Raw genomic sequence first — 12,310 nt, forward strand, 5'->3', positions numbered from 1 at the left:
AGACATAAGTCACACAGTTTGCAACAGATCTGAATCAAAGATGCCAGTTCTGACAATTGTTTCAAGGGTCTATTTAAGATGATGGGATATGTTTTTCCCCAAGCCCATCTTTGAAACAGACATGCATTAACAGATTAGATATCTCTACTGAAAGCCATTAGCTTTCAGAACTGCTCTCCAAAGCCAGATGTGGCCTTGTTGCCTCATTGCTCTTCTAGGCCTAGAAGTTTACTGAGATTTCTTCCTAGCGGATAGAAACAGAATATAAGAAAAGACTAGGAAAGGAAGGCACTTCTTCAGGAAACCTGAAACAATCAACAGTGTCTTTCTAGCTTAAAGAAACAGAAGTTAAATCTACAAGTAGGCTAAGAACATAACACTTGTTTGTTTTATACTAATAAAAGCACAACGCTTTAAACCCAGTACCAGCTGATTACACATTTCTGCATGAAGCACCTGGGATGAAAGACAGCCAGTTCACCCTTCCAACTGCCTACCTATCCAAGCAGTATGACTCAAACTGATGAGTGGTTGGTTTGCACAGCCAGTCATGGGAAGCAACAAAGAAGTGGAACACAATGCTGCTGATTTCCTGGCAGTGTTACAGAGCCTCTTGTTTGAAATGTACAGAAAAAGACTGTTAAGAAGGTAAAACAATTTCATTATACCACACAGGATCCTATTATTTCCTATTCCTTCAGTATAAATTCACTCAATATTTCATTATCTTTGATACAAAATGAATGCTAGAATACCATGAAACCTTAGTAATAGTGTTTGAAGTTCCAACTCTCATGGCAAGTAATGCTTCATAAACTGTCCCATCATCTCATTGTCATATAGTGCATTTCAAATAGCTTGTACAGTAGATAATGATGGACACACTTCAAAACTTAAGGATCGTACTCAGTTTTTGGCAAAGTTTTAGTCTCAAAAATCTAATTAAATTCAGTTATATTTATATCCACAGTACAAATGAGGGAAAATTGAGGAAAGGCATAGGTGTCCTAAGGTTACCTGCATAGCTCATTCAGGATGGAGCCTCACCCTCTGTCTTTATCTAAAACTAAGGAACTAAGAGTACAATAAAAATACACATAGCTTTCAAAGAGTTCAATCAAGAATTTAGTTTGCAAAAATTGTTGGAAATACAATACCTATAAAAAAAATTCTTGCAGTTGACTCCTTTAGACCTTGTCCATGTTCATCCATCAGGGTCTGATTAGTATTTTTTTAGTGCCAGAAATAATATAAAACTACATGTCTGAAAGTTCAAGTCTGGCTCTGTAATTTGTGTAAATATGTATTGTTCTGGTATTCCTTTCATGAAAGACATGAATAGCTGCTGCTTACTTTCCTATCCCTTTCAATATAGGCATTGCATCAAATTAAGTACAGACAACTACAAATACATTAAGTGACCTGAACTCAAATCCCTATGGTAGAAATTAGATGAATCATACACAATTCATATAGATAAAATAAAATTTTCATCCTAGCTTTTAAAAAAATAGTACTTTAATATTTAAGATACAAATAATTCAGTAATCATTTCAATGTACAAAGTAAACTAATTTGACTTACCCGAGACTGTACTTTATTATTGAAATGAATAACCTCAGCTCCTATCAAAGGACATGGAGAAACTGACTGAATGACACAGCTCCTGCATTGTAAGTAACTTGTCAGAGAATATTCCTTCTCATTCCAAACAGCATTTAAAGATAAACTGGCATTCAAGTCTTTCAAAAGGAAAGAAAAAGTACTTTATATAGGCATCAAGAGACATTTTTAAACAGATAAAAGATCACAAGTTGCACTTCACATTTCAAAATGTAATGTTCTTATTTACCAAGAAAGTAACATGGTAAGGAATGCTTACCAACCTCTGCAGACCTAGCAACTTCTAAATTAGAGTCCTTGTGCCAAAATCCACCTATTATTAACTATGCCATCCTAACACCAGAATTGCCCACATACGGACAAAAGTAAGTACTGTACTTCTGATATCTGCCACCTGAATGCTGCTAAAGGATTACACATTTCATGTCCTGACATCTGGAATCATTTCATATTGAACACACTACTTCTGCAGAGTCCTGCTTCAGCCACTGGAGCTGCAGGGTATATGCCTTCAATTCATGGATTGTAATGTGTTATAAGAAATGTAAATGATTCTGTTCTCATTATCCTTATCTTTTCTTTTTGATCAGAATATTAGGTAAGGACATGAGAAATTTGGAGCAGAGGGGAAACTGGTATGCATCCTCAGTGTTAAACATGCAGAGCTCAGCAGATCTCAGAAGAGTTTTGCTTGCTTCCAGTCAACAGTAATCGTGTGTGGCACTCCTTTTATGTATCAACCAATTCTCCCTCTCAGTGTGATGGCTGAACAAGACAGCATCTCAAAGGAAAAATCTTACCATCAACTTCCTAAAAGGCCAAAGGCAAGGGCTGTAAAAGTCCTGCAAATACCCCAGTTACGAGAAAAGAAGTGTATATATTTTCTTGGCCCAGTACCACTGTCAATATCCCATTTGCCAACTTCTGTATTTCCAGACTCCTGAAAAAAACCCACTGACCCACATGGTTTTGCTATTTATCTGCTTTCTGCCCAAATGCTGTGTCTTGGACAGTAAGCTTCTACTGCTGCATGGTAGTATCGCTTCTATGCTCATTTCACCTTTCAAAGCTTTCCTGGGATTTTCAGAAACATTCACAACCCTTGGAGAGAGGACATAAAAATACCAGATCATTGAAAGATCAGATATTTTCATGGAAGAAAAAAAAATTATTTGCTTTAAGAAGCAAAATGTTCCTTTCAACAAGTTATGAAACAGAATGATGGCCTTGAAGGAGAAAGCAAATGGCCAGAGCATTTCATTCATATCCAGTAAAGAATGGCTGGGTATCAGACTTCCTTCAAACTTACAGAAATATAAGTAGGAGCAATGCAAAGGTGTGGAAGTTACAGAATAATTCAGACTCAACCACCACACTGTGGCAACAAAGCACTGTTAGACAAAATATTTCATCAACAAAGATGTAGTGAAGCGAAGAAATGAAGATGACACAAAAAAATAGAATCAGAATTATTGATCAAGAGGTGGGCAAAAGTCAATACCAAGACTTTATGATAAAAACAGTCTTTGCAGCAACTACACTCAGGAAAAGTAAACAGGTAGAATGCATGATTTGTAACATGGTATTCAAGGTTTCTTACAAGGAGGAAATTTCCTAATGAGGAAACAATAATAACAAAGCTTTAGAACAGCTCTGAATGCTCTCCGCATAATAATTTACAGAAAGACAGGTTATAGTCTTTTTGAAAGCTCACATACTTCTCTTGGCTTAAAAAGGCTTTCTATTAAAAATATCTGGAAAACTTCTATGGTGTTACTTTGGAGATGAAGAAGTACTGGGGCAAAACACTCACACTGGTTGACTCCATAGGAGATTTCACAGATCAAGAGATAAAACACAATACTAAAATTAAAAGCTTCTGCAGAAAATGAAAGAAACCAATGCATTGTGAAGTTAAAGCTAAAGGACTTGACAAATGTTAGGTGGTATTTATCAGTAATCAGTAAGATTTACCTTCATTTTTCACTGGCATCTGATAAACTGCCAAAGTTTCTTTCAGATGACTAAGGCTTGCAGCATCTGAGATGATCAACATCATATTATCATCTTCTGAACTGGCATCTAGTTCACACATACAATTATTAATGGATTCTTTACTTCTTGTATTAGTATTTCTGAAGAGTTTCCAGATTATTCTCAGTTCAATATTACTGCAGCAAACTTTTCTCAAAATTCCTATAATTTAAAAAGTGGGGTATAAGACTTATATGTACACATGCTTTTGAATACAGTACTGTCTGAATGCACTACAAACTTTCCACATTTACAAGATGGTAATTTAGGCCCTGATCCAATACCCACTGAAGTCAGTGAAAAGACTTCTATGGAGGTAAATGGACTTTGGAAAAAGGCCTTATTTAAATTTTTTAACATGTCCAAAAATTTACTTTTCAGCAGATAATTTTCCCCTTGTTATTACACCCAAATTGACCAGAGAATTTGCATCCACTTTGAATAAAGTCATTTATTTTTCATTTTCTCCAAACTGTGGCAGATTTTTTAACTTTCCTCAATCAACTGACATCTGAAATTCAGTTTAAACACCATAAAAATTCCCATTGACAGTGGATACCTTGGCAACTGTAGGCATTAAAGAATGCTTTAATTTAATTCCATAGTGCTTCTATTTTGCAGATTACATATCAAATTGCAAAGATATGATGATACTTATAGATCAATGTTAAGGAAATGAAGTTGACTGGTAAGATTATAAAAGTCTTAAAGGAGATACACTATGGTTGCTGTGTGAAAACAGAGGCAACAAGTGGCCTTCATCACCTGGGCCTTCCTTTACTGCAATGACAACAAGGACTCTGCTAGCTGGTATGTAACCCTAATAGCTCCAGAAGCAATATGGGTATCTCCCACACTCCCTTGGGCTCAGGTCTGGTTTGTGAAAGAGAAGACTTGTCCTTTCTTTTTGTTTGATTTCATCTGATCCAGATAATTTCTGGTCTAGCTTTGATCTGATGTTCAGCTCGGCTACATCACACAATGCGGTCATGAGCCACTACCACCTGGTTCCAGCCTACCAAGCCTGGCCTCCCTCACTATATGCATGAAAAGGATGACTTGAGAAGGTTATTTGGGACTTTTTTTTTCTTTTTTGGCTACTGTAATTCCTTTCCTACCAGTTCCATGCTTGTTTTATCCCTTTATGAGCTTTTGGGGCAGTAAAAGGGATCCTAAGAAAGGACAGAGGACCTTCAAGGGTCTCATAACATAGGGGCTGCCATAAACAAGACTGCACAAGAAACAGGTCTTCGCTCTGTGTCTAACACACACTTCTCTTCATCTCAACCTCTGTATCATTTCTACCACCACCTAAAAATTCTGGCTTTCTTTCAAGGTCTTGAGATGTACTTGCAAGGCACTCAAAAGCAAATGTCTTACCTTCAGATCTGCAAAACCTAGGACCAGTTAAATCCCCACTAAATTCTCCTGGAGAACAATGGGTTATGTGTTAAGTGCATTAAGCATCTATATCTAATTGGTTTTGTAATTGATGAGAGCATTTTGCAATTAGGTTCTTACCTGGCATGGCACAGTAGCCTGAAGATAGAGTGCATTTTTAAAAGCAGCAGTTGTTAACAGTAGTAGTTGTTACTATCATTATCAGCTTTTAGACCTTCCTAAATTAGAGTGCCTTACAAAACCACAGAGACAACTTCCAAGAACATCTAACCCTCACTTTGTAAAATGGGTTACAGAAGACTAAAACCCAAACTAAATTAATACAAGGTAGGTTACATTTCGAAGAACAACAGTGTGAACACAGAGTTCTTCAGTAAAACTTTTGATAGGTTCATTAAGACATGTATCAGATTCACAGAGCTACAGTGCCAAGATATTAGCAAACTTCTCACAGCAACCGGTAGCAAATTAACACCTAATCCTTAGAAGGAACATTTCCCAATGAATGGGCCACTATGTTACAAATAATTTCTTTCAGCCTTCCATAATGCCAGGAGCAGTTGCCTTCAGTTAACTCTTTAATACCAGTCAGACTCCCATTGTACTTCAAGATAGGTCACTATATCAGGACACTGAATCAAGCAACAGAAATATGCCATAAGGGTAACTTATTTTCACTGAAATAAGTAACAGTAACTTATTTCCACCCAAATGCCAAGTAAAAATAGTTGTGGTACTGTGACTAGTCCCTCTTTCTCCCCCTGCAAAGATTTTCTGCAAGTCTCCAGGGCCTTTCTAGTATGTCATGGATCCAGTTCCCATATCCACTGGAGAAATTCAACAATTACTCTAAAATTTCCTTCGAGTATCAAAAGTGCAAAAGGAAAAAGATGGATTAAAAATCCTATCATTCCTAACCTGAAACAAATGACCAGTTCCAGAGATCTTACCCTCTGCTTTTGGCAGTATTTCAGCTCCACAGACAATACAATAAAGTCCTTTCTTGCAAGGCTGGTGAGGTGTTTCCTTCTAACAAGACAACATACAAATTCATGCAAATACTAGTTTGCATATAGTAACTATGCAGATTGAAGCACTTCAGCATTAACACAAAGAAATGTATCAAAACTGCCTCAAAGAAATATACTACTTGAAATACCCAAATAAATCTATTTGAATCAATACTTATAATTTATATTAGCAAATAATTAAAATACCCACCATGCTAACACTTAACCTAACTTAAATAGAAATACTGTCATATAAAATATGAGGCATTTTATAGTTTATAAAGCTCCAGGCTATCAAAGATTTAGTTTGGAGTTTTGCAAAGGAGCCTAAGGTGATAGGTGCCCAACCCTTCCAGAGTTGTAGTGTGATTGTGTTCTTACACTTATGCAAATCCTGCCCTATAAGTTACATACTAACCAGAAACCAGAAGCACTGCTTATATTGAAAGGGGAATCACATCTGTGATGAGTTAGGAGCTGCACTCTGCAGGCAGTCCGTATCTGCATTTTCTACTTGTGTTAACAGGACTTGAAAACACTCAGCCTTTTTGTTTCCCATGAGAAACAAAGGTATCTATTGAGCATGTAAATCGTAAAGATCTAGAGCAAACCATACAGACCATGAATAAAATATTTAATCTGTATTATTTCACTTAAAAGATTACATAATAAATTATTCTTATTTCCCTTGCACCTTAACATTCAACAGCAGCCACTTAAAATGGTATTGTATTCTATCTGCATGGTACCTTTCTTTCAGAGGTGTAGCAACTGTGCCTAACTGCAGCTTTTCTTCGTCTGTGTTGCCTCTGAACTTTCAATCCTTTAATAAATCCAAGATTTTATGATTATTTTAGACAGAAGAGATCACATAGGTATAATATCAAAATATGAGAGGAAGTGTCAAGAATTTAGCTTTTATAGATTTGGGAATTCCAAACAAATTGCTCTAGGAAAGTTGGTACACTGACTTCCCCTCTATTGGCAGGCTGGCAGTTTAATTCAATACTGGGAATCATCATAAAAATATTAACTACAGAAATAAAGGACATACTTACCATCAACGTATTAAATACCATAGTTAGGTATAAAGACAGGCTAAAACTGAATATTCACAGACTTTACACCAAAAGAAACTGTCCACCCCATATCACCCCAATACCCAGCAGTAACATAAAGACTATTATCCATCAGTTGTCTGAAGCAACACTGGTATGGTCAGGATTTGAGTTTCTGAACTTCTGGAAAATCTAGTATCTCATAAAATACTAGAAAAATCTAGTGTCTAGTAGGCCAAATACTGATACTTCAATACATGATTTAAAAAATAACGATAAAGGAATAATTTTATATTACATGAGATAAAAAAATGCAAAGTCTTTGACTTGCAGAAGGCTATGTCTTAAAGGATTTCTAATCAAAGTAAGATGCAACACAAGATCAAGAAAGGAACAATCTGCTCCAGATAAGGAAAGGAAGATGGATTTTCTTTTTTTTTAATGTTACAGATTTAAAGACAGACAAATCTTCTGAAGGATAAATAAGAGACAGTGGTCTATGAGATGAGCAGACAAGCCACAAAGCTTAAGTGATTTCTATTATCTATTTAGATATACATAAACATAAAAAGTGGTTTGGAATAGAAGACTTGTTTTAAGAAAACCAAGCTATTAGAGACTCATGAGGATCAAGTTGATCAGCAAAGCCACCTGCCACAGGCTGCCTCAGGATTTGCTGTGGGATATGAGACAATTCTAGTCCAGAGCCAGTTATAAACAGGACTGTGTCCACCCTACTGAGTCTTGATATTTAATCAATTACTTAGATCTAAATTAAGTATTTTTATCTTTAGATGTGTTATATGTTTAAAGTGCTCTCAACATTAGGGCTCACTTCTGCCTTATCAACTAGTTCAAAACCATCAGCATCCAATGATTAAGTGAATACCAGGAAACCTAAACCAAAGGAATATGGTCCTCATGTGGATTCAATATACTAAAAGGCTTAATCCAATGCCTTATACTAAGTATTGTAAGACAATGCTTGTTAAAGAAATTCAACAGTATTCCTGTTGTTCTTGCAGAGTATCTAATTTTATAAAGATGCACTTATTGTGTAAAGAAAGGATACTATTTAAATCATATTGAGAGGAACACATGCACAGCCGTGTCTCAGAACATTATTTAGATGAACTATTGAAAACGACCAGTTAGCAATTGGTCAAAATACATGAATACCTATGAACCAAACTTAAGACTGTAAAAATCCTGCATCTTCATATACAGTATGAAGATGCATATTCAATATATGATGGAAATGAACAACCCTTTATTGAAAATTCAGGCATAGTGTGTTTTATTAATTGTGGTTAGTTTGATTGCAATAAATGAAAGAAATGTGTATAACACTTCAAATAAAAAATAAACTGAGGAATATTTAAAGACCTTTATGTACACATTTACATTGGGATATATTGCATATCTGTAGGACATACAAATAAGTACACGTTTTGATACGAATACATAATTTGACCAAAAGAAATCAGATCACATAAAAGAAAACTTTGAAAGAAACCTAAACTTCTGAAACAAAACAAAGGCCTCTGAAGGAGCCTCTCACCATCATCAGATTGAAATGTTCAGATACTGCTACTACTACACAGTTTCTGAGACATTTTGGCAAAAGAAAACTGACTGAGGGAAACACAGTACTGAAGACTACCTCTATTTCAATATTTAGGCTCAGTCTATCATCCTATTTGATCAGCAAAGACCTTATTCTTCTTATTGAAGAAAAAAAAAGCCCTAACAAATGCAGAAACCCATAATTTGATTATATGGGTGCTTTTGGAGAAACCCTAATTGTTTGATTGTACTTAATGGGGGATTAATTAAACCTGTAATAGACAAACCTCTTTAGCCTATAATTACAAGTCAAATGCTACTTGGGCTTCTATTTCAAATTTCCACACATGATGCCCTTTTGCCACACAGTTAGGATGGAGTATCTTAGTTATATTTATAGAGATCTGTGTTTTTCATAACTTTCACAGTGAAAACTGAAAAAGTATAATGAAAAAATTGAGTCTGAGAATAGCACATATGAAAGGAGCACTAGAAAGCCATCACAGCTCTCTAGTGAGGCCATGTTGTAAAGGCTGCCCACTAAGTTTTCTACAGCAGCTGTCACTATGTGCTGGGACTGTTCAATGGAAAAGATGACACACCTTTATTTCGTGATCTGGAAAGACTGATTTTGTGTTTTTTGGTGTCCATCTCTTGAGGTGCTATCCGCTTTGCTTCTATCTCACTACTCATCTCTACATTATTAAGTGCACTGTCCTTGCTCCCCTCATTTTGCATTATTCCATGTAAACTTGTGCTTCTGCCATCATTATCATCAGTCATGTTTTTAGTCACACTTAGTGTTTCTGAGGTGTTGATTGCAGAAAGATAGTCAGTGACTGCGGGGTTGCCACATTCAATCCAATTCTCAATTGTATTACAGGTTGGAACCAGTGGTTTGATGTTCTGTTCCTCAGATTCTACCTCATCATTATCATAAAGTTCTGGTGTGAAATAGATGCTGTCATCCTCATCTTCAGCTTCTGTAGCTACATTTAACACTGAGAGTTCAGATTTCCCTCCTGCTGAAGGAAACTCACTGCGGGGCCCAACCTGAAGCTGTAGCTTATCAGGATGCTCTTCAGCAAGTGGAGGCTCAGCATTTTTAATTGAAAAATCAGTTGTTTCCAAACATGATTCTGATACAGTTGGTTGATGTTCTGAAATTAATGATGACTGGCATTGATTTACACCGTCAATAACTTCACTAGCCCTTCCCACATTCTTCTGTTTGCTAGTAGCTGTGGACACACAGTTCTTGGCTACAGGCAAAGGTGTTGAAGTCAGTGGTTTAAAGCAGCAATGTTCTTTCATAGTATCAGCATTAGTCCAACCCTTCTTTTCTTCTCTCTCAGTTTTATTTGCTGGCATTTGGGGTGTGCAGTCCATATGTTTTGCTCTTGGTGCTACATGGTGAGAATGACTCTCAACAGTAATTTTCTGGCCACCTGTGAAAATCACAAAATATTAATTAATTGTATATGCCTTCCCCTGCTGATTTACAGCATATTTAGCACACTGAAATTGCCACTGTTATATTAGGTTTACAGGTTTTTTTACAAATACTCATTAAGATCCAATACAAACAAAAGCCCAGATGTTTCAACTATCTCTGCACATGAACTACCAGAACTAAATGAATAGATTAACTGGAGGATGTAAAGCTAGAATAAAGTATGATTGGATTTTAAATCTGTAATTCTTCTTTATTATTGTGCTCTTCTGTTATTTAACAGAATTTATGTTATTCTTTCTTGCCTGGAATGAGTCATAAACTTTCCTAAAATTTAGGAATGAACAGATACTTACTTGTAAAGCTGGTACCAGAAAAGATTATACGCAAGATGTCTCACAGCATTGTCTAAACAACTGATGTAGCTTGAACCAAGGCACTCACCTTACAATAATGCTAATCTCTGTGTTTTAAATATATTTTAGTTTTAAATATATTTTAAATTATCTTCATAGTTTTCAATGGAAAAATAAACTTAAGTGAAAACACTTTAGAGCATACTATAAAACTATCAAACATTATCAACTGTTTTAAGACAACCAGATGGAATGACAATTAATTTCAGTCGGTTGAGCACTGCTAATACACATTTGTGAATACTTATCATTTTGCACCATAACATTCTGTAATTTCAAAAAACATTTGTTTCTTCCAAAATTAAAACAATGCAACTTCACATTTCAAATTGTTAATGAGTATTTTTCCATAGGAAATGAGCATACTTTGTTTCAATGCTGCTGTGATGTTACTCGGCTGATCCTTTGCTGTAGAACTAAGTGAGCTGATGGTTGTAGCAAAACTGATTTCTGAAACCAAGTTTTGCTCCTGACTTTGTGCAGGAACACCTGGTGACAGATGAATAGTCACCTCCTGCTGAGAGGATTGTGACAGGTCCTTTGAGTTTGAAGGTACACAGACAGATTCACCACTGCACACTGGTGAACCTTCAGTACTTTTCTGATTCTTTACAGCAAACGCACGCAAGGATTCAAGTGCACTACTAAAATTTTCATGGTGCTGGATTTGTTGACGAATCCATTTAGATAATCCTAAGAAAATAAAAAATAGATTGTTACTACAAAACTACATCACCTATACCAGGTATTTCATCTCAGTACCCTAACATTGCAAATACTTCTACATATGTACAGACAGATTCATAGATGTCACTAAGTTGCTCATGAAAGTAAGATAATGCATGTCTTCCTTTCAGGGCTGGGAACTTGATTTAATCAATGGTAGTATTTTGATGAGTAATACTAATAATATCATTCTTTTTTATTTAAAAAAGTTACCTTTTTACCTAATATGTTTAAGTTCAAACTGCTGCATTGCAAAAACTTCATTATATTCTGTTATGCCTGGATGTTAATTTTGCTTGTTTTCACAAATTATTAAAAAGAAACTTACATAGAGGACAGCTATTTATTATCATACTGATAGGGACTGGCAAAAATTGGAACATAATAGAGCTTTTGCAACTTTATTTCAGGCGAAGGAACAGTAACTTGGGTATTCAGAAAGAATCACACTGCCTAATAGCTGATACATAATACAAAATGCTCTTACATAACAAAAAATTCTCAAAGAGCAGATGTCTCAAATATAATAACTGTTTAGGTGGTGCTGGAACACGCAAGAGTGAAGTAAAAAGTAACTTCCGTGATTTTTAAGAGTTTTAAGCACCATTTAAATATGCTTTTAATAGCAATTACCTTGCACAACAAAAATCCAAGAGAGAACTTGATTCTTCTGTGAAGTTTTACATTTTAGAAAAAGTACTGAAGTACTAACCTTACCAAGGCTTGAACATCTAGGTTATTTGTATTACCATATGAGTTACTTCTGTTTACTCAGATAACTTCAACGTATTTTTAGTACAGATATGTCAGAAAAGAAGTTTGGCTTGTACTGCAGCAGCTGAGCTCCACCTGCTGACTAGACTGCAACATTATCTGTTTACATCATCCTGCCTATCTCTTTGAAACAAGGCAAGAAGATACACAATCCATTCTTATGCAATTCTTTGTATTATTATTTCTTTATTCAGGTAGTGTGCATGACATGTTTTATTTTATTTGCCTTTATTTCTAGCCAATATAAAA

General features: G+C 35.5%; 1 protein-coding gene across 1 annotated transcript in view; it reads right to left on the reverse strand.

Annotated features, from left to right (window-relative positions):
* Positions 1-8,475: 8,475 nt before the first annotated feature.
* BRIP1 (BRCA1 interacting DNA helicase 1) overlaps positions 8,476-12,310 on the reverse strand; it is a 57,780-nt gene continuing 53,945 nt past the window's right edge. Inside the window, exons 19-20 of the mRNA XM_031053731.2 lie at positions 10,928-11,254; positions 8,476-10,140 (exon numbers count right to left, since the gene is read on the reverse strand). Coding sequence (XP_030909591.2) covers positions 9,257-10,140; positions 10,928-11,254 — 1,211 coding nt within the window. The 3' untranslated portion in view covers positions 8,476-9,256. The remainder of the gene's footprint in view (positions 10,141-10,927; positions 11,255-12,310) is intronic.

The sequence above is a fragment of the Melopsittacus undulatus genome, chromosome 13 (genome assembly GCF_012275295.1).
Source record: "Melopsittacus undulatus isolate bMelUnd1 chromosome 13, bMelUnd1.mat.Z, whole genome shotgun sequence".
In the NCBI taxonomy this organism is placed as follows: domain Eukaryota; kingdom Metazoa; phylum Chordata; class Aves; order Psittaciformes; family Psittaculidae; genus Melopsittacus; species Melopsittacus undulatus.